Source organism: Daphnia carinata, chromosome 3 (genome assembly GCF_022539665.2).
Source record: "Daphnia carinata strain CSIRO-1 chromosome 3, CSIRO_AGI_Dcar_HiC_V3, whole genome shotgun sequence".
Lineage (NCBI taxonomy): Eukaryota > Metazoa > Arthropoda > Branchiopoda > Diplostraca > Daphniidae > Daphnia > Daphnia carinata.
The window spans coordinates 6,204,265-6,227,377 of record NC_081333.1 but is presented as its reverse complement, the minus strand read 5'-3'; the positions used below and the strand labels follow the sequence as shown (position 1 = coordinate 6,227,377).

At 40.4% G+C, this 23,113-nt stretch overlaps 2 protein-coding genes and 2 long non-coding RNA genes across 4 annotated transcripts in view; 1 reads left to right on the top strand and 3 right to left on the bottom strand.

Moving 5' to 3' along the window:
- Positions 1–4,639: 4,639 nt before the first annotated feature.
- On the top strand, positions 4,640–7,677 carry LOC130688042 (deleted in malignant brain tumors 1 protein-like). The gene is made up of 10 exons (XM_057511036.1): positions 4,640–4,994; positions 5,080–5,141; positions 5,307–5,432; positions 5,498–5,600; positions 5,728–5,888; positions 5,969–6,124; positions 6,622–6,697; positions 6,884–6,949; positions 7,055–7,233; positions 7,456–7,677. Exons 1-10 carry the CDS (start codon positions 4,655–4,657, stop codon positions 7,618–7,620), a joined length of 1,434 nt encoding a protein of 477 aa, XP_057367019.1. The 5' UTR covers positions 4,640–4,654; the 3' UTR covers positions 7,621–7,677.
- LOC130688054 (uncharacterized) overlaps positions 5,663–23,113 on the bottom strand; it is a 75,971-nt gene continuing 58,520 nt past the window's right edge. The window contains exon 5 of the mRNA XM_059494465.1: positions 5,663–5,678. Within this exon, the coding sequence (XP_059350448.1) occupies positions 5,672–5,678 (7 nt within the window). The 3' untranslated portion in view covers positions 5,663–5,671. The remainder of the gene's footprint in view (positions 5,679–23,113) is intronic.
- Positions 8,499–10,729, bottom strand: LOC132087821 (uncharacterized). Its single transcript, XR_009420644.1, has 3 exons — positions 10,672–10,729; positions 10,439–10,591; positions 8,499–8,977 (listed from the first exon to the last, which is right to left on the bottom strand). It is a non-coding gene; the product is annotated as an uncharacterized LOC132087821 (long non-coding RNA).
- LOC130688061 (uncharacterized) lies at positions 11,545–11,856 on the bottom strand. The gene is made up of 3 exons (XR_009000295.2): positions 11,773–11,856; positions 11,635–11,706; positions 11,545–11,580 (listed from the first exon to the last, which is right to left on the bottom strand). It is a non-coding gene; the product is annotated as an uncharacterized LOC130688061 (long non-coding RNA).

Here is a 23,113-nt window from a genome sequence, read left to right as displayed (position 1 = left end):
CAATTTTCGAAACAAATATAAAGTTTGTAGGAACATGGAAATTGAGCGGAGAAAAAGGCCCAGTCCAATGGAGAAAAAGGCCCACTTTTGAATTTGGAAAAAAGTGGGCCTTTTTCGTCTGGGCCTTTTTCGCGGGCCTTTTTCGTCTGGGCCTTTTTCGTCTGGGCCTTTTTCTCCGCCAATCCTATGGCTGAAAGGGCAGAAGATACATTGGAACATTGTCGACTAATGCTAGTTTTATTGTCCATGCTACCACAATTTGTTGACACTCATGGAGTATCTTTTGATCTTATGTACATTTTGTAAATTTAAGAAGTTAAAAAAATATTCTTGTTTTATAATGCAGAAAAAATTAGCAGATACTTTGCTGATAAGTGAAAAGCATAGCCACTACCAGACTCCTGTTAATTGCTTTAGGAAACTGTTGGTAGTAGACTTGCTACCAACATTGCTTAGCTCAAGGACAATTGATGTCCCTCAAAAACAATTGTACAGACTTATCTTGAAATCAGTTGATTTCTATGTCAGCTAGTTTGCCAGTGGGTCAACATTAATTCAGGCAAGCTACTGGTTTGAGATCTATTTTACTTTTAATTAAAGTTTTGTCAATAGGGAGTGGAAGACTCTGAACTAAAAGCAGAGGAAGCTTGGACAAATCTTTTTAAAATAATGTTTTCCATGGGCCGAAAACTGGGTTGGGAACTCAGTTCCATGTTTAGTATCAAGTATTCTTTTAGTCATACCACGTAACTTTTGTTGTATGGCAGTTAGTACCGACATTCTTTTTGTACGACACTCGTAGCATTCGAGAGCTGATGTGCCAAAACCTTTGGTCTTTCTACCATTCCACACCGCTCGGGGGGGGGGGGAGACAGTCCAAACTTTCGCCAGTTAATATACTGTACTACAGTGGTGCTAGTGGAATCGCTGTATGAGTATGTAAGGAAAATAAATCCTCTAAGCTTTCAAATTCCAAATCAAGGTAAAATTTACTTAATTTCCATTTAGTAAAAAAAAAAATTTATTATGTTAAAATACTTTACCTATGTATTCTAGGAAACAAGATAGATTAGGCTATACACCTTTATTACTTGTACCTGCAATTCTCCCTAGTAGTAATAATGACCAAGAGCCGCAGCTGCTCAAAAGATCGGATCGGCGAGCATTTTTTGAGCGAAGATCGGAACGGCGATCAATTTTTGATCGCGATCGCGGCAAGTCTGCTCTGGCTGTTGGAGCAGGGTCTGCGAGTAAAAAATAATAGTGATACAGAGAAGAAAGTATACAGGGACAATAAAGCCTAAATATACAGTACCCGCCCTTAGTATCCGAACACCAAGAGTTTTTGGGGCTTTTTTACACGGTGTCTTATGGCGGTAGGGTCCCTTGCGCAAAGGCAAAAAAGGGCCAGTAAAAATGACGATAAAAAAATAAAATTTTTTCCTGATGTTAATTAAATAATGGGCTATCCAGCACTATTTTTTTTAATTTTTTATCTATAAGACTTTTTGACTTGCATGCTAGTCATATATTATCCGAACAACGCGTTGAGCTTATAGGATGTCTTATGACACTACCTCATTTTTTAGAAATTTTTTTTTAATACAAGGAAATGTTTTATAGACGTCGCAATTACATTAATCGATAGGATATTCATTAAACTATATCCCATTGTAGTAGTATAACTTAATATTAACTATTTTAGGAACGGGAATTTCTTTAAGTGAAGACGGTACTAAGTTTTTCCCGTCAAAAATAGTTTATCTTGTTCCTACTTGAGGCGCTGAACTCATTACGCTTTTTTCAGACAGCTAACACAGTTTTCTGTGAAAGCAGGCGCATTTCTGTTTGCTTTTACGTAATGAGTTCAGCGCAGTGATTGTAGTACCATCACCCATCATAGCAGAGTAATAGAAACCTGGTTGCTCCACGCTGTGTTGTAAATGCCATAAGGGTCTGCGGTTACTTTTTTTATTGCAGTGAAATATCAAGAAGTTGTTTTAACGCAATTTAATTAGCATCATGGTGATGAAAATACGTTGATTGAAGTACTTTAATGTTTGACTACCACGAACTTGGTAAATAGTTGAAAAAGTTAGTGTTATTTCAAGCGACGAGCGAGCGAGGAACGATGCTATAGGCCTAGAAGTGGCAAAAACCAAATACAGTGTGAAACAAATAACTTGTATATTAAATGAGCTGTAGGCCTATAAAGCAACGGATGGAGCATATCATCACGCAAAAAAAATTACATATATACGACTCCAAACAAAGAAGTTACGATGGAGTGAACGGACGTGCAATTGAAAACGCTGTTTGGGGTGTAGAAACCCACATAAGCTGTCCGGTTCTTCTAATATAAAGCCGACTTAAAATTTTTTTAAAATGGAGTAATAGGCCTTCCATGATAGAGAAATAGGCCCTCATGATGGAGAAAAAAGACCTTCAAAAAATTCTATGGAGAAATGGTCCTAATTCTCCGGGTCCTATTTCTCCATGTCCTATTTTAAGGTCCTAAGTCTCCGGGTCCTATTTCTCCGCCAATCTTTTATACAGCTACTGATCTAAAGAAATGACCAACGTAGCAGCAACTGCGATTTTTATTTTCTCCTTCCTCTTTCGTGATACGTGATATTTAATTAACTTAAAGTAACGCATGTTACTACTATTTTCTAAATGCACCTTTTATTTACAGTACCTCTGGTGACCAAGTGTGAACTACACTTTCCGTCCAAAAAATGAAAAGAGAGTTAACTTCATGAGATAGGGAGGGGTATTGAGAAAATTTATTTTTGAAAAAATAACATTAAATCTAAGTTAAGTAAGGAATGCTATATCTTTTGGGAAAAAAGAATTTTTTTAGCTCAACTTTAAGTATTTTATTTAAAATTTTAAAAAACCTAGTCTTAGCATTACGCTTATGGGGAAAAACCGGGTGTGCCTGTTTCGTGAACGAGGACCTACAGCCTTAGCGGTAAGTTTTACAAAAAAAACTAAGTGTTAGTGAATTGTAGATCACGACCTAATCTGATCGGCAAAATTTTTTTAAAAAATCTAGCTGTATCCATTAAATAGCAATGGGAGTTTAAAAAACACCGTAGCGCCATAAGAATACACGTAAATGGGGGAGGTGTGCCTAATAATTTGATGGGTACTGTATGTATCCACAGCAGTTGTCTGCAGTGAAAGAGTGAATACCAATATACTTCGGCCAAGTGGAACTGACCATGTCGAGGGGTATCTATAATAATTGATGAGCATAGCATAGGTCCCGTATAGAACTTACAACAAGCGCTGTTCAAAATTCCATGTAGCCTACATGTCATGTAGACCACAATTCAAATTATCTGAATCGTTTAAAAACCACCCTGTCCCCACACTAGATAACAATTGTTTATTAATTTCAATGTGATGCACTGTACTTCATACTTACAGGTTGGCTTTATACGTAAGCAAAGACGATAGTCTAATTATATTGCCATCAGAGGTAGGCCTAGTTAGATAAAAATTGTTTGCAGGTGAAATCAAATCGAAAATTTAATTGTATTACAGCCAGGGGTATTTAGAAGAAAGATGAAAATTCGTTGTTCTTTTCCCAAAAAAAACATGGAAACGTACCAACCTAGCAACTGGTTGCATCATAACGTCTAGAAAAAAAATCTTCAAAAACCATTGTTACAGTTTCTTCTATTAGACTCATACTAACACAGACATTACAACACAAACATTTCAACACAGACATACAAAATACACACATGACATAATACTATTTACAACACCTGCACTCTACTCGCGAAGGGAAGCCAGCAGTCAAGCAACGCTCCTTAAGGACTAACGCGAGGGCGGCCAGCCAACGGCAGAGCCCCCTCGTAAGGTTCTGTCGGACATCGGGCCAAATCCCGAGTCCCAGACTGAATAAAAGAGAGGCCAGAGGTCGACTCACGTTCGACCTGGCCTCTAGGGGAAAGACAGCAATAACGAAAGAGAACATGGTAACAAAGTTGGGACACAGATGGCAGCACTTGTAACAAACAGACGAAAGAGGACAATAGTTGCAACACCATACCGATTTTAGACCAAATAGATGATTGAGCGCGACTTATCTTTCTAACAGCACAGGGAGAAAAGAATAAGCAAAAAACAAGTAACAAGTTTACCGTTATCTCAAAAACTGATGTCATTCTAGATTGAAAGATCTTATCAACCAACGTAGCATTATAGCTTATCTATAGCTTTACTATTATATGAGTGATGAAAAGCAGATGGACTTATTTGTCATGTTGCATTATATTTACCTTAGTCGACCAAAGGCCTTGTAGTGTATTTTCGAGATGAAAAGCAGATGGACTTATTTGTCATCTTGCATTATATTTACCTTAGTCTACCAAAGGCCTTGTCGTGTATTTTCGAGCGATAAAAGAAAATTTTCAAATTTTTACATGATTTCATAGGTTACTGATTACAATAGATATGATGATGAATATTTTTTTCGGGGGATTACTATAAAGAACGCTGGCATCCGTTAAGAGTTCAGTGACAACCCGATTGACTTGGAAGTAACTTTGTCTAGTTGTTCTGTTAGGTTGATTGCCGTGGTAACCAACCCAATTAAATAAACCTTCAATTATTCGTTAATCATTGAATTAAAAAAAAAATGCGAGCCACTTTAATCTACTCACTTCTTTTAACTAGTCTTCTAGCGATCGGTGGTGCAAGATCGCCAATCGTTTTGGATAGCGAAGGCACTGAAGTTGATCCGAAGTTGGTTCGAACTTTGCTTGATAACAATTTTGAGAGCGGAACTTTGAACCCTTGGTACGATGAGTCGCCTGGTTACGTCAACTGGCGAGTAGAGAATTTAGCTTCACCTTCGGAGGCGAATTCCACGGCACCCAAACCGGATACAGGCACTAAATATGTGAGGGCGGCGCGTAATGCAGACTTGGCGTCCGGTCTTGCAGTTCTTCGTAGCCCGATTTTTACTGCTAGTGCTGGTAAAATCGATTTAATTGCATTGAGGAGTAGTAATTTCAATTCAAAAGCTGAATTTTCTATTTCCTTTACAAAACCCTGGGACAGGTGATCGAGTTTCTTTCGATTTCTGGATCCGCTCTAAACGCCCAGAGGGAAACAATCTTGAGGTAATTGTCCTATTTCAGAAGATCAGTGTTTCAAAACAAGAAAATTTGTTTTTGCTTTGTATAACTTTTGGTTAATAGTTCTTTTGTTCTTGCGTTTTAATTGGAATTATGATTGGGATGCAAACGATATGATGTTTTTTGTTACCTTTACATGGCATGCCGTAGTTGGTTTGGGTGGTAGATCGCACCGAACAACAACTGGTCAGCCTATCGCAGTATTCAACCTTGTCCAATTATGAATGGCGAACACAGTCCGCTGTTATACCAGTCAATAGTCCTACCGAAGGCGCGGTATGGTATTAACTCTTCTTCAAAAACTTCTGAAAGATTGCACAGATTTTTTCCCTTTGAACCAGTTGATATTTTATGGCTACTGTGGAAGCAACTTCGAAGATGCTATTGCCATTGATAATATTTTGGTCGAGTCTTCAACTTACACCACCCAAGCACCTGGATCAGGTAACGAACTTGATCAATCAATACGAAGATTATTTTGGTTTTGTTAGTGTGTAACCAACCTAGTTCAGTCTTTAATTTACTCTAAAAAACGTAAAGATACTTGAGCATATTCCATACGGTTATCTAGACTGCACAGTTTTATCAGCGTCGTTCGGAACGTTCACGTCTCCTAATTATCCTTCAAGTTATCCTGAAAACGCCAATATATGCTGGTTGATTACTGGTGCTTACAGTATTACGCTGCAATTTAATAATTTTGAAACTGAAACGGGAAAAGACACACTGAAAGTACGTAGATATGTAGCTTAACTTATGGTTACCGAATGTGAAGTGGTTATTCGCTGACAAGGTTGTATTTATATTTGCAGATTTATTTGGGAACAACAACGTCCTCAGAGCTTTTTGCCGATTTAAGTGGCTCATATACGCCAAATGCAATAACCAAGTATACTGAATCAATGTTGCTAGTGTTTACCAGCGATTCAGCGAACAGCTTTACAGGATTCAGTATTACCTACCAAATCGTAAGTAAAATGGGGGAAAGCTAGCGAGAATTAATAGTTTCAAACGTAAAATTTTCGTGAATGCAGTCTGACTAATACCGAATATTCTTAAATAGACGATAACATAGATTAAATAGTTGAGCCGGACGATTTTCTAAGCATTCGAAATTAAGCACGCTTTGGGAATCCGAAAATAAGCGTCTATATAGCAATAGCAATTACTTAATCGCTTTACAACCGCCGATGCATACTCGGTTTTCATTTTAAGAGCCTTAGTAATGTTAGTTGTTTAATGCAGTTAGTTTTTAATGTAATACCATAAAGGATCAATGTAAGCAAAGAGGCACAGCATACATACTAAAAGAGTAGGCTATATGTGTAAAGTAGAGGGGAACCCACCAAGGCATTCTTCTCTTTTATTTTACACGTCTTGCAAGCATTAAACAAAAATGTGATGTTTACTGATCTAAGTTTATATGTCTAATATACTGTAATACGTTTGGTTTTTGGTGTGGTAGGTTCGACCAACAACACTTCCTTCTTCTACTACACCCAGCACTAAAGCTACTTCAACATACGCTCCAATTATCTGCGGTAGGCCTATCCGTTTGAGCTGTAACATAACATTGAACATGACGGTTTTAACAAACACCAGCCTTGTCTCCAGTAAATTAGACGGAGAAAGCATGGAGTGCTTTTTTTAAGTACCCATTTCTGTGTTTCCGTATATGAGAAAGTTACCGGTTTCATTTTCAACATTTGTTTATTAAAATTTTGAAGTCAGCTCAACAGAAACAGACTACCTAACGACTTATCCGTGGGGCGTGACAACAGGAAGCCCATCGGGTAAGACCTTGTATATGTTTGCTTACGGATCGATTAAGGATTCACTTGGATCCTTTGACATTTACTTTCATTTGATTTCTATACGTTTTCTTTTGTGCTTTGCAGAACCTTCTAGCTGTGGCGGTTTAATTAGCGGGTACAGCGGCATCATCGAGTCACCAAACTACCCAAACGAATACGGAAACGGGCTTGATTGCCGCTATTTAGTCCAAGTACCGTGCGGCTATCGAGTGCGATTGTACTTCAATTCTTTTAACACGGAATCGGGTTACGATTTCGTTAATGTACGATAACGCAAATTTATTACTACTTCTTATAGAGAGGTCGGTAACTCGACTCGACGCCGAAGTGCATTAGGTTATAGAATTTTTCCATGTTACTTACGTGAATTGCACGAGGTTAAAAAATTACTCCTCGATTTCGCAAAATTTTTGAATAGTTGCCAACCAACTCAGTTTGTATCTCCTTATTCAAAATTTTTATCTTTTAAATATATCAACTATTAGGTTCATGACGGACCATCCACAAGCGACTACATTCTTCTGAGGACATCTGGCACCACTCGTCCTTCTACCGTATATTCGAGCTCAAATGAAATTCTGTTGCGATTCACGACGGACGGCTCCGAAACCAGATCAGGTTGGCAAGCAACATTCGAATACTACTACTAAAAAACCTGACAATATGGTAATCGATGCAAGAATGAACAATACACAAGGATAATTCAAGGGATAATTGCTTAACATTGAGAAAAAAAAATTTGTTAAATGCGGTATCAATGACTCTGTTGCCTCAGGATGTGGTGATTATTCAGTGAACGGTACATGATCAAAGTTATCTTCAGTCAAATCGTCCTATATCTCTTCGAACATTGGAACGACGGGGCTCCTCAGAATTGGAAATTCTGGTGGCATCGACACGTAGTTGTAAGAAAAATCGTCTAACTTCATTCTTGTAATTGTTGCTCGAATAGTTGGGGTTTTCTCTGCCATATTTAATAGCACACTAGTTTTTTCCTGTAGAAAATATCTGTACGGTGTTTAGTAAACAGTTTGTTCCGTCACCCAATTAGTATTTCCACTGAATCTTCTCATTCTGAATCTTTTCAACTCGGGCAACAATTAAAACGAAGTTCTTAATGGAATTCTTTTGCCACTTTTAGACAAGGTCCTGTGTTAGTCTCCATTCATTGTCAGAAATTCTTCATCCATCTAGCAACGTGTTTTCCAATTGGCTACGAAATACGACCGGACCAAATAAAATAAGACTACGAAAAAGGATCGATTTTTCCTTAATATAAAAGCTGTCCTGTTTCCCCCTCAAAATGAGGCGGGTTCTACCATTTATTTCCAAGTTTCATAATAAACTTGGATTTGTTTCAGTGGGCCTACATGATTCGACCTACTTTCCTCAAGAACGTATGTGGTATAAAGGGGCAAAAACCGTTACTTTCATATACTTTGCCATAGATCAAACAACGGTAACGAAATACACACTTTTACTTCTTATTATTCATTCGTTAGTAGACCGATTTTCGGTTTTTTCCATTAACGTATTTATAATACCCTAGCCATTTTCAGACAGGCAAGCAAATGTTTCGTCATCTGACGGAGTAACGTACGGTGCATTTCGAACTTCAGTTGGCCTTAAAATAAATCGGGCAACTTTATACCAGCATCTTCTCTGTCTAGTGCAGAAAAAGGAATCCCGCCAGGAGACGAAATTTGGTATCCGGTGGTTCAATGTATAGATTGCCAAGTGTCCGAAAATTATCGCAGGTTATTCTTTTAGATGATGAACGACATTGCGATCTGTCTGAAAACGGCAAAAAATGCAGTGTTTGCTGGCTGAATGAGGGACGTGTTCTGATGCAAGACGGTGATGTAAAGGGCCGAGAATGAGACGATGGGACATGGAAAGGACCGACTCCCTCCTTGCAGTCGCTGAACGTGTCATTAAGCAGTCTTTTTTTTTCGGTTTCTTTGAAGGTCTCTTCCCCTTGAAATGATTTTTCCATTCATCTTTTGTCTGAAAACGTTGCAATAACGTGAACCATTTTGTGAGATTTTTTTTATAAGTATATCTTATTTATATTAGTTTACTAGTAACTTTAGGCCCGTCCAGGGCCGGATGATAGGTGGCGCTAGCGTATTTTAACGCTATTTTTTAGAAAATCGACGCACGCATATTTTTCACCCGTCTAGTCTTAATTCTTTTTAATCAACAGATCCCATTTCTAGCACCCCGACCCACTCACTGTTTTTTCCTGACCCCATTTTCTCTGCCCGCCAAGAACCCAGCTGAAGTTCCCGTCGACCCCTTCTCTGCCCGTCAAACTACTCTCTGCCGTCAACCCACTCCCTGCCCGTCAACCCGCTTTCTGCCCGTAAAACCACTCTTGGTACATCAACCCACTCTCTGATCGCCAAAACGCCTGCTTTTGGGGCACATCAACTTTTTTTTGTCATTTGCCCGTCCTTTTGTTCAGTCTCTGCCCGTCAAAATCCCCGCGATAATTGCCCATCTACCCACTCTTTGCCTCTGCCCGTCAACCCCCTTTGCCCGCCAAGAAATCCGCCGTTGTTGCCCGTCGACCCCCTGTCTGCCCGCCGGCCCAATTCTCTGCCCATCGGTCCACTCTCTGTCCGTCAAACCACTTTCTGCCCGTCAAGCCCCTCTATGCCCGCTAAACCATTTCTGCCCGTCAAAACGCCCGCCTTAATTGCCCGTCCAACCATATTTTGCCTCTGTCCGTCTTCCCTCGCAAAATTTCTGCCCGTCAACCCAATTTGCTCGCCAAGAAACTCGCTGTTGTTGCCCGTCGGCCACATCTCTGCCCGTCGACCCCCTCCCTGCCCGTCGACCCCGTCCCTGCCGGTCGGCCCAACCGCAGCCCGCCAAAACGACCGATACAGTGGCCCATTGACTTTTTCATTTGCTTTTGCCCGTCTTTCCCTCATAGTCTCAGCCCAGAAAACGCCCGCTGTATTTGCCCGTCCACCCACTTTTTCCATCTGCCCGTCTTTTCTCGAATAGTCTCTGCCCGTCAACCCCCTTTGCCCACCAAAAAGAACGCTGTAGTTGCCCGTCTTCCACCATACAGTCTCTGCCCGTCGGCTTACCTACTGTAGCGCCCACCCGTTTTAAGCGAAGCCCGTAGGCTAAACAATTGCCAAATCCACATTTCCACCCGCAGCTTAGTCATCCAAATCCCCATCCCACCAATTCACTGTAGCAGACGGTGACTTTCGCGCCAGCCAATCACACCATCCTACAGCCGGCGGCGGTTTTGACGCCAGCCAATCAGAACAAAAGCGCAATGTGACAGGCTCCTCCTCCAATTTCCTTGTTGCTTTATAGAGTATAGATAGTATCTTTGGGCCCGTCCAGGGCCGGGGTATAGGTGGCGCTAGCGTATCCTTACGCTCTTTCTAAGAAAATCGTTCCACTCCATTTTTCGTCCGTCTACTCTAAATTTTTTTTATTTACCATGTCAGCGTATTTGTTCTCTCCCAGCGTGTAGGAATGTTTGCCTTCCTTGTACTCTTCTTTGTGTTTGTCGATGTCGGTGAGGTTCTTCTCCCAAATTTCCCGTCTTTTCAGTTTTTCAGCATCACTAGCATACGTTTTTCGAAATTTTACCTAAAATGAATAAGCATTCGGCCAAAAGTTCGACATCAAAGAAGTATATCTTAGGAGAGGCAGGTGGAAGGGATGCTTACCTTAAAGCGTTCCCAACGTTCGTCTACATCAGGATTTGGCTTGAATTCGTAGGAAGCGTAAAGTAACGTAAGGGAAAGTAACGTCAGCAAGCAAACGTGTCAAACGAACCTTTATTTTATTTTGCTAACCTGACGGCAATACATTTTTGCTTCCATAGTACCCTAAGCTACGAAGCGATAAATGTAACACGGCTTCTTTTGTTCTAAACTGCATAAAAATTGAAGAAAGGTTTATGGATGCTATCAAACAAGAAAAATTTTGTACCGGTTAACTCGGAAAAAACTTTGCAGATCATGCGAAAGGTTCTATGACGCATAAAAAATAATGGCGCGATTGGCTCCCACCAAATTTATGCCTATACCTCCAGCCCTAGTTGAGATTATAAACAGACGCGAACGGGGATTCTGAGCGTCATTGAACGCACGGCACCATTTAAGACGCTGTTCGAAAGTCGTGTAGCCATCCAGTCCAAAATAATCCGTATTAATATTCCATGTGCCACCAACAACCTTCTACAAAGAAAAATTATAACCGCAAACATCGTGGCGGGCAAAATATAACACTTGCCTGATTGGTGTCGTCAGTGATTCTGAATTGATATTTTGAATTTTCAATTGCAAGAAACTCTTCAATCACAGCTAGGCTTGTAAGCGACTGGCTGAAGACCAATAAAGTATCGCCTATCAGCTCGCACTCCCGATGAATATCCATAAGATAAACAAAATTTCCACTATGTTCTATGTTGTTAATGTCGTTTTCTCAGATTAAGTCTGACCACCAAGGGCTGCTAGTCGACGTTAAGGCTTGGTCAACTGAGTCTTCCATACACGCATCCTCGTCTTTTTTCGGTATATTTGTTTTCAAAGCATTTGTGCACTGAGTGCATTCAGAACAGGATCTAGGGTAGCCTAAAGAATAAAGAAGTTTTATGTCTGTGTGTTTATTGATCGCAGGTTACCCACTTGATTTTGTAGTTTGGAAGCATGTTTTTCCTTTTCCATTGCCACTCCTTGTCGAAACAGACTTATTTCCATCTAAATAAATGGGAAAAAGGGTATACCTAAAAAATTATATTATAAGAATACAATGTAGTCAGGTACCTGAACAAGTATTGGTTTTTGATATTGTGCAACTGGTCTATTTCCATGGTTTACTGGCTGTCTCTGATTGGGCTGCCTCCCCTTCAAGGATTTCCCTTGTACGCTTGAATTGCTTTTCTTTCCTTCAGTGATGGGGAATCTAATGTTTTCTTAGCACGAGCTGGTGGGATGGTTGGAACAAATTTTTTCTTCGCAACTGGGCTACCATCAATAATTGGTCTATGCAACACAGTATTTGCTATTTCTTTTACAGGGGAAAGCTTCCTCTGGAATTGAAAAAAAGCTGTTTGAAAGGGTTATAAATGTTGTGTAATAACTATTCACTTTTGATGGTTGCTTATGTCCACTACCTGTTGCAAAATCGGAACCTGTAACTAAGGAATTCATTTCTTGGATGCCTGTAGTACGTGGTTATAATTTTATCCCCAACGATATACAATTGTAGCTTGCTGACTTTATAAAGCTTTAGTAATTCTGAACGGTATGCATGCGACAAAACACTGGGCCACCTTCGATTGTAACTGATGTTCCCTACCCACTCTTTTAAGTGTATTTCTCTACGGAGAAACATGCTTTCGCATGTCAAGCTTTTACGATTCACAGAGAATTCGGTAGTCATTGGGGTAAACGGAGAGAGTTCAAATTAGGTTAATGCAGCCATCAGAAGGGTTATCTAAGGCATAAATAAAAGTCAATAAGTCATTCCCAAAAGCAGTCGTGAGCCAAGATTAAGCGGCTTCGGCATGGCAACATCTAAATGTGACAGTTAACGATGGATTTCTCAAAGCTCAATGATAAAATTTATTTCCGACGAATCGATGACGATTAGAAAACTCTAGATACTTTTGAAGTTTTATTATGCAAGAGAGGAATTGATTCATAATAGCACTTCTCTTGTTTAAGCACGCCTTTGAATATGAAATTATACAGTTAATGGCGATTAATGTAGATCTTGGCGAAAATGATGAAAAATTATTTAGGTCTAATACACAATTGTTTAAAGGAAAATGGGTAAGGCGGTGGTGATTATTTAACCGCTATTTGATGTCACATTGGAAAAAATACTTAAATTCACCCTTGTATATTGTGCATAATATTCGTTAATGATTGAAAATCAACTATAACGGTACACGAACAAACATAATTGTCGAAATAACAAACAGGAAATGTGGAAATGGTGGTCACCAGAAATGGTTTTTATCCTAGAACTTCAGTTAGAGCTCTGCACCGTCATAATACTAAGGTGCATATGTAACGAATCGTCTAGCGAAGCCCTTTCTTGCCTTCCTTTCTCAAATGGACTAGAATCTTATACCTGTTACCCTTGTTACTTAAAAGCATTCATTTACTAACCTAGTTTTAAAACCCCCTTAAGAATATAACAAATAACGATGACATGTCTCGGCACATGACAACGTCGTGTCCTCCTTTACATCTGATGGCAGCGGTTTTCGAACTCACTTACAATGTCGCTGCATACAGGTGCCAAGCCTAAGACAAAACGTACCTTTTTCCTAAAAGCTAGCAAATCTGAAGACATTTTCACGGAAATTTTTGATAATCCCAAATTCCACAAACGAATTAACACAGTCTGATACTCATATGACTTTTGACCCCTTAGCTTTTCGAAAAAGATCTGCCCGTTCTACACTCAATTACGTACCCTTGAGCCAAGTAGATAACCCAGAGGTTATTTTACGATCCAAGCGGATACGCGTTCAAGACACCGATAGGGCAAACCTGTCTTTTGTAGATAAGATTGCTATAATCATAATTATATTTATAATCAATTAATTGATTATATCTGTAATCAACGAAACAGTTTGATTTATCAATAAGCTGCGAAATTCCCTACGGAGACTATATGGAAATAGAGACCATAGCTACCGAACTAAGCCCTATTTTTCCGGCGACACAGACCGCCCTTATTCCTGAATCACTTAGCATAAGCGAACCCCCCAAAATCCGTCTAGTAATTGACGAAGAAGACCAAACACAAACCAACGTCCCGACAAATAATTCGGTTCTAGAAGAAACCGAACCAGTCAAGAAGATCAGCATAGAAAACAACGAAACCATCATACCCTACCACGATTTGGTAGACAATCACACCACAGAAAAAACGAACGAAACTGTCAGTGGAACCCTAACAACAAACAAAAACCCTGACACTCCACAACCTTCTCCTATCGCTCCCGATTCATTCTTCGAGTTAGCCGATCACCTCTCAGGTCACCTCCACATTGCCCCACCAAATACCAACACCCCACCGGCAAATATTCCATCACACACGCTCAACTCTCATTAACAATCCCATATCTTCTGTACCTTACGTCGGTATCGACGACATCCTTGCAGCTCTAAGCCAACACAGCAATGCTATTGGCGGAGACGAAGAGAGCAACGATATCATAGACTATCCCCTAAAAACCGAACCAGCGCATGGAAAAGTGGACAATCACGACAAGGATCGTGACATTACACAACCAATACGCCCATCTACATCGGCAGGAATTACAACGTATACGCCCGGCATACCTGCAGGCCAGTGTAATAATCACCTATAATCTCAACGACACTAGAGAAAAACCCGTCCGAACAACAAATTCACCCCCTGCGCCAGGCCATTCAGCGTGCACACCTAAAGACCTGCGATCAACATTCCCATTTTCTACTTCCACCGCACTTTTTCGACCTATTAAGAAAACTAATCGACTTCGGGGGGAAGACGAAACTTATGTCCGATAAACCGCAAAACAAGGAGCGAGCGATCTGACAGCCCTTTTGTGTACATTTGTGACCACTGCCTTAAACGAAATCAAGTCAACCCTTTACTTCATAAAAATAACAACCAATTCGCGCAAACAGCACAAACATTCACAGAAGTGCTCCGGAAGCAAGCAAAACCTAACCACGCGACACGCCAGAGAATTCACTCTCTTATAAAGCCACTCGAAAACCTTGCAACGATTCTGAATGCAAAGCATCAGATAGCAATCACGCTATTCTGTACCAGAATCAGCCAATTGAACCACTGTTAGACCTCAGCCGCGTTACAGTTCTCTCACCGTCATTGAAGGCCAAAGTTCAACTTCTCGGAACTCAAATACAAACCGACCAGTTTATTACCCTCCACAAGAAATACAAAACCCTTACCCTCTCGGGATTGATACTAACCGAGCTCAGCCTCTAGCTCAAATCGACACACATACGTCGTATCCAACAGGAACGAACTACAAGACAACCGAAGGGAATACAAATGCCGGGGGGTACCACGGTGATCGCTCATCCCACCAATCGACCAAACACAAAGAGCATTTATTCAAGGGAAAAGAGACACATAATCTCAATACTAAGAACAATCAAGAAATGGCATCGCCCCCCAATACTTACCGTAAAACCTAACAACGAAAAGGCAGGGAAGCTATTACCATGCTGAATCAACTCCAAAAATTTTCGAGTCCCGCCGTTCGCTTCTATCGTTGAATTAAACTTTTCGACAACGTCGTCGATATGACCAACTGGGATAATTCCGCAACAATTAGCATGCTGTCAACTAAAATGTCAGGCGAAGCTTATGATTTATTATAAAATATCTGGGAATCCAGCGATACTTACGAATACGAAGACATAAAAAAACTCTTCCAAGAGAATTATCACGGTTCCGAAGACATCGATTTTTACCAAAGCCAGTTCGATGAAATACAAGGGAAACCAAAAGAAAATATCCTAAATTACGCCTATAGACTAAATACTCTCTATAAACGTGCTTATCCCTTTAATTACCAAGAAACGCCAGAAGAACAAACAACGGCAACTAAGATTACTTCGGCAAAAATTCTTGCAAGGACTCGAAGCGGAAATACAAAACCTCGTAAGGTACAAAATGGCGTACAGTTTCGAAGAACTGGTATCCACCACACAGAAGTACGCGAAGTGCGTCCAGTCGGATATAATAGAAAAGGACAAACGAATATTTTTTAATGCAGTGACGAATACTCCAAATGATACAACCGTACTACACGCAATCGAAAAACAGAGTAACCACATTAACTCAGTCGCCTCCTGCCTGAAAATAGCGACCACGGAACCTACTCGACAATAAACTAACACATCACCTGAATTGGACAGCAATATCGATCGCCTGACAGATATCATTACGAACCTCGGCAACCTCATGCGAACAAACTTCCGAAAAGAGAATGGAACCCATTACCCAATAAGAAACAACCCCAATTATCCCCCAAACCACCCGCTCCACGTAACACTTCCACTCGCCAAGGCCAAATGAATGGATTCAGTCAGTCTTTCACAAACGCTTTCGGCAAAAGCAACGAAAACATCCAAGCTCAGCAACCTTTCCAGCAAAACAGGTTGGCGCAAAACGCCGTAGGGTGTTCCAACTGCGGCCTCACAAACCATAGCATCGAATCTTCCTTTTGATTTCTAAAACGGCAGACAACACCAGAAACACCGCCTACCTGTTACGTTTGCCAACAGTTGGGCCATATAGCGAAGATTTTGTCCCAATAAGAAAAATTTAATAAGGTCCAATTAAATTAATGATGCTAAATTATGATGTAGAATAGGGTCGACAGAGAATAGGTCAGTTCGCCCAGAAACATTATCATCAGTCGCAAAAATTACAGCATTCAGTAAATCAGCAGCCCCACGACTTTCTGTGAAGATTCACAATACTCCGTTTAAAGCATTATTTGATACTGGCTCGGCCAGGAGCCTATTACATATAGATATTTTTAATCAAATAACGTCGGAACATCAACTAAGTTGCTCTGAGTCTGACGTAGAATTATACGAGGTGCACAATAGAAAATTGTTCACGTTAGGGATAGTCTCCCTACCTGTTGTTTACGGCGCCAATATACTAGACCAAGAATTTATTGTCACGAATGGTATTTCTGAAGCATGTATATTGGGTTTGGACGCCGCAGACAAACACGATTTTACTTTTTGATGGCCGCTCTAAAACTATATTCCTTGCCCGTGATAGACCGCAAAGTAATCAAGACGTCAAACAGGCGGGTTTATTACCGAAGAGCCAAGAGCCAACAGTTAAAACATCCATGACTTTAGTTAAAAGGGTCTTAATTGCCCCCAGATCTTCTCAAGACGTGGAGGCCACATTTCAGGAAACTGGCAGTAATATGGACACCAGTTCTCTCTTTTTATTTTCCCAGAGTATATATTTACCTGAGAGAATATTTATAGGCGATTTTGTAAATGCTAGAAACAGAAACGGAAAATATCAGATCGTTGTGGAAAATAAATCTAATAGAGCACACAATCTGCCGAGAGATAGTTCCCTAGGAGAGGTAGAATTTTCTTGTCAACTGATAGGCAAAGTATCATCAGGTCAAGAGTCTGCTTCTCAGGCGAATCCTCCTGACGAGGAACGCGTACCAGAACCGGATATCGACCCCCAATATAAAACACCTTTAGCGGCACTTCATAATGAATTTACTGAACTATTTGCGACAAAAGACTCCGGATTAGGGAGTACATGGCTGATTGAACATTTCATTGATACAGAAGGGAAAGGACCTATTCGACTTCGACCCTACCGTACAGGCCAGGGCCAAAAGGAAGAATTAGAGAAACAAATAAAAGAAATGTTGCAAGCGAACGTAATAAGGCATTCAACATCCCCATGGGCAGCACCAGTAATCTTAATAGTCAAGAAAACAGGGGAAATGCGTTTTTGCATCGACTATAGGAAACTAAATAATTTAACAAAAAAAGATTCTTACCCACTCCCAAGAATTGATAGCACTCTAGATAGACTGTACGGAAAGAAATTCTTTACAAACTTGGATCTGGCCTCGGGCTATTGGCAGATCGAACTAGAAGAATCATCTAAAGAAAAAACTGCCTTTATCGTAGAAAATAATCTATACGAATTCTTTAGAATGTCTTTTGGATTATGTAATGCGCCGGCTACCTTTCAGCGATTAATGAACCATATATTAAGAGATGTTGCAGGGCAGAAAGCCCTAGTTTATTTAGATGACATAATCATTTTTTCCGACTCCCTCGAAAGCCATCTGAGAGACATTCGGGAAGTCTTCTCTTTAATTAAAAACGCAGGATTAAAATTTAAACTAAAAAAATGTCAATTCATGAAACAATCAGTAAATTATCTGGGGCATATCATTTCCACCGACGGTATCGGCCCGGACCCAGACAAAATAGCTAAATATAAAGTTCCAACGTCAGAAGAAGTACGATCCTTTATAGGATTAGCTGGGTATTATCGACGCTTTATCAAAAATTTCGGAGCTTTTGCCCAACCACTAACCGCAAAATCCATAAAAATGCACTAAACAAACCCTTCGTTTGGTCGGATGACGATCAAAAGGCTTTCGAGAAAAGTGCGTAGGGGAGAGCGGACCCAAATTGGACAAAAAATTTATTTTGTCATTATCTCTGAAAATAAAATGATTTTAGCGCTTCGAAAGACATTATGTTGTAAAGTGTACTTTACTTTATGTTCACAATTTTTTTTATTGAAATTGGTGGTAGTTTAGGCGTAAATACATTAAAAAAACGAAAATATTAATAGAAAAATAAAATTTAGGGGGAAAAACTGGACATCCGGTGTACCACATTAGACATGGTATGTAAAAATTTATATATTGAAAATACATGCTTCGAAAAAATAGTGTGACGTTGAGATTTCATTAAGCTATTTATGTATATATTAAAAATACCGTATACTAAATGTAATTTTATCGAAATTCGTCAATGATTGACTGGGGGGGGGGTGGGGTGGAATGGACAGGGTAGCTTGAAAAAAATGAAAATAGGAGGGGATTGTTAAGTATCAACTATTTATTTATTATCGGTTTCCATTATCAGAAGGAGATAGAAGACAATACTTTGGAACTCTCAGGTTTCAGCCTTTGTTTACGATTTTTTTCCGTAACTAAGCAACCTAGTCCCCGCCCCAGAAATATTGTTTGCGTCCGATATCACCCCCAAAACTGTGTCCAGTATCTCCCAGCAGAAGGCAGTGTTCTGTCGAATAAGAAAAAACTTGATTCGTTTGTAAACGAATACGAATAAGCCAAGTAAACGAAAAGGAATAACGAATAACGAATAAAATGGACGTCTTATTCGCGAACACGAATAATTTTCGAATAACGCATAAATTTTCGAATCAATTATCGAATAAAAATAGCATTTAGCCTACCTTCTGAAAAAAACAGGACAGTAATCAAAACAAGACTGCCTGTCGTACAAGAAAATTACTTATTCGAAATTGTATTCGAAATGACAAAATACGAATAAACAATGAAAAATAATGCGACCAATTCTGGTAATTATGACGTCCAAACCAGGGATAAAAAAGGGCTTTTGTAGGTTTTTTGTACGGTGACATGGGCCCAAGGACCTCTTTTGGTCGGGCCTAAGGACGTCTTCTATTGGGCCAATAAACGTTTTTTGGCCGCCCGTACATTAAAGGCAAAGTGAAAAAAGACTGCTGTGGCTGGGATCGAAGTCGGGTCTCCGCACCATTTTCAGAAGCTCTTTCCACTGGGCTATTCTTAACCTATTAGAATTAACATTCCCGAGCAATACAAGAAAAGTGTAGGAAAATACTGTTTTTTTCGACAACAGATCACAAACAGGGTTTTAAAAACATAAAGATGTAGTCGAAATTAAGGTAAACCCTAGTTCCCTCAAAAGTAATTAAACCAATTATTCAAAAAAAATTTAAATTCCAAACGATTTTTAAATTTTTTAAGGACATGAATTATTTGATATTTAAGTCCTATCATAACTAATGCCTTTTTTGAGGATTTCCTACGCTAAATTAATGTATATATTTTCCTGGTTCCCTTTTTGTTTTGCTTACACTTATTTCAATAGCTTGATTTTTGTAAGCTATTTGATAAGGCATTTTGATAAAAAGGGGAGTCGACTTCGAGCTCGCAAAAAACGAGAAAAAACCACTTAACAATAAGTTTAGTCTTTGTGCATTTTGGTTCAAAATTCTAATTTCGGCCCAATAAAAGCCGTCTTTTTCACAGGATTTTGAACCCCGTAAAGTCGTGGAATATGCCTAGTCTGGGACCGATAAAAGCTGTCTTTTATCTGGTCCTATATAAAGTTTTTAGGACGGTTTTTACCCCGGAAAAACCAGGCGTATTGTCTGGGTTTCAGACCATGTGTATTTCGGTTAAAAAGCCTGATTTCAGCCCAATAAAAGCCGTCTTTTTCACGGCGTTTCGAACCGCGTAACGTCATGAAATATGCCTAGTTTGGGCCCGATAAAGACCGTTTCTTTTATTGCGCTTCGTATCGTGCGTTTTGGCAAAGAAGAACCAGTCTTGGCCTGATAAAAGCAGCCTTTTTTCGGTCCTACATTATGTTTTCGAAAAGACGGTTTTTATCCCGGAAAAAAACCAGGCGTGCTGTCTGGGTTAGGGATTTGAACGAATGTAATGGACCAGAAAATCAGTTAGTGTTGTCTGTAATGAGCGGGATCACTATTGAAGGACTTGAAAAAGTAATAGAATACTGCTGGAAAATTAAAACCTTGATCTTATATTTTTTGTGCATGCAGGGGATTTTTTCACAAGTGGCTAATCTTAAGGCCATAATTCTTGTGATGCCCAATACTCCTGCTTTGGTGGGTGCTGGTTGTGCAGCTATTTCATGCCATCTTTATCATTCAATATTTGACTACTAAATTCTTTTTAATTTTAGTGTACTGCCTCAAGGAGCATGCATCTTCCAAGCATGATGATGCAACCACCAAAATCTTAGAAAGTGTGGGAATGTTGTCAGGTGCCCGAGTGTCACATGAAGCTTAACTGGATTGTGCAGGAGTGCGCCGGCATATGTAAGTGAACAGCAATGTCCTTTTTTTCTATTAAAGCAAGAAATGGAGTATAGTAACGCAAAAGGCAACCGCCGTCGTTAAGATTCTCATCAGGCTCGATTTAAAAGGAGCCCAGTTACTCCAGTCAATGCTCACATAGTGGACTTCGTCATTAGTTCGCGAGACGGGTCAACTTCGTTCAAAGCAAGAAGTGTTAAAATATACAAGGATAGTGTAAGCGAGGCTTCTGTACATTTCATATACAGGATATATAATGATACCAGCTTGTGTAGAATATTGCTTGTCGATAATAATTTCATACAGGTTATAGTTGCCGAATAAGTAGTGGACGATTTATGAGTAACTGATTACAAGTGTATGGATGTAACCACGAGAAAAAGACAAAAATACTTAGCAGTTGTCAAAGAGACGTCGTTACAGTATGGCTGTGAAAAAAAAAGAGAGACGTTCCTAAACAGCGATCAAAAGGGATAACAGAGATGGTTCACTAAGTCTTCTCAAAGAGCGCCGCCTGGAGACGTTACATATAATATGTTTGCCAATTCTCAACAAGAAGAGCGTATGCAGTAGATAATCTACAAGTCGCTCAAAATCCAAACTTTTCGGGGTTACAAGAAAAGGCATTCCCTCATCTGCAGGGCCTGAAGCTCCCAGAAGTCCAATCCGACCAAGTTACGATTCTAATTGGCCTCGATGTAGCAGACGCTCACGACCACAGCGAATCGCTTAAACCAATGGATGGGTCGACTGGACCGGTGGCTTTCAACACGCCGTTAGGATGGTGCTTGGGAGGCAAAGTGGGCCCGCAAAGCGAACATGAGCAAACACGCCATTACGTAGCTCATATCACATCGAAGGAAGAAGAAAGGAGTCTTTCAGAACTCGTCGAGCGGTTTTGGAGGCTAGAGTCGAAAGACTCTATGCAGCCTCCTACGCTCATGTCAGCAGAAGATCGTCGAGGAGAGGGGATCCTGAAAAGGACCACCAAATACATAGAGAATCACTATCAAGCCGGTTTGATGTGGAAAACCGACAATCCAGAATTGCCGGACAACCGTAATATGGCGCTCGGCCGCCTTTTCCAAATTGAACGTCGCTTCAAGAGAGACCCCAGCTACGCCAACCGATACGACGACGTTATTCAAGAATACATCAACCTTGGCCATGCTCGTCTCTTGTCCACTGAAGAAGCTAAAAGGAGAACACCAAAGACAAACTACATGCCACATCATGGTGTTCAAAGTTCGACGAGTTTGACGACAAAAACAAGAATGGTCTTCGACTGTTCTGCAGAGTGTGAAGGTACCTCCTTGAACAAAAATCTTCTTCGCGGTCCGAACTACCTCCTAAACCTACTTGGAATAATCTTGCGCTTCCGCAAGCACCAAATTCCCATCAGTAGTGACATCGAGAAGATGTATCATCAAGTTTTAGTTCCAGAACAGGATCAAGACGCCTTTCGATTTTCGTACCGGTCGCCAAACAGCACGTCGTCACCGCTGACTTACAGAATGACAGTTCATGTCTTTGGAGCCATCTCGTCGCCGTCAACTTGTTTGTTTGCCTTAAACAAAACAGCTGAAGACAACAAAACGAAATTTCCAGACGCAGCAGCCAGCGTAAGAACAAGTTTCTACGTTGACAATTATCTGGATTCGTTCAATTCGGAAGAAGAGGCAATCAAACGGGCCCGCCAGCTAAAGGAACTGTTGCAGCTGGGGGGTTTTAACCTCACCAAGTGGTCGTCTTCGTCAAGAAAGGTCCTAGCAGCGCTCAAACCATTAGGCTTGGCCAACCCAAAACTGGATTTAGACTTAGACAAATTGCCTATGGATCGCGCCCTAGGGATCCTTTGGGATAGTGAAATCGACGCGTTCCCTTTCAAGGTGGGAGAAAAGGTTTAGTTACACGCCACACCTACCAAAAGAAATCTCGTAAGTGTGGTGGCCACTGTATACGATCCGCTTGGGTTCGTTGGTCCAATGGTGTTCGCCATGAAGATGTTGACGCAAGAAGTATGGCGAGCCAAGGTGGACTGGGACGAAGAACTACCCGAACCCTTGAAATGTTGATTTAAAAAATGGTGTCAAAGTTTGTCAAACTTAGCACACATCACAGTTCCCCGATGCCAGTCAACTAGGTTTTGGAGCAGTCGCATACGCACGAACAACGTACGCCAGTGAAAGAGTCGACATATCTTTCATCATGGCCAAAACGCATGTCGCACCGCTAAAACAGCTCTCGATCCCTCGGCTCGAACTCCAAGGAACTGTCGAAGCTTTACACCTGGCCATAATAATTTGCCGTGAGATGAACCTGGATCTGAGCCAAATCACGTTTCACGTCGACTCCCAGACAGTTCTTAGATGGATCCATTCGGCCAACGTCAAATACGAAGTGGCGCATAGAATTGGAAAGATTCCAATGAACACTGATTGTCGACAATGGCGCTACGTTCCAGGAGTCATGAATCCA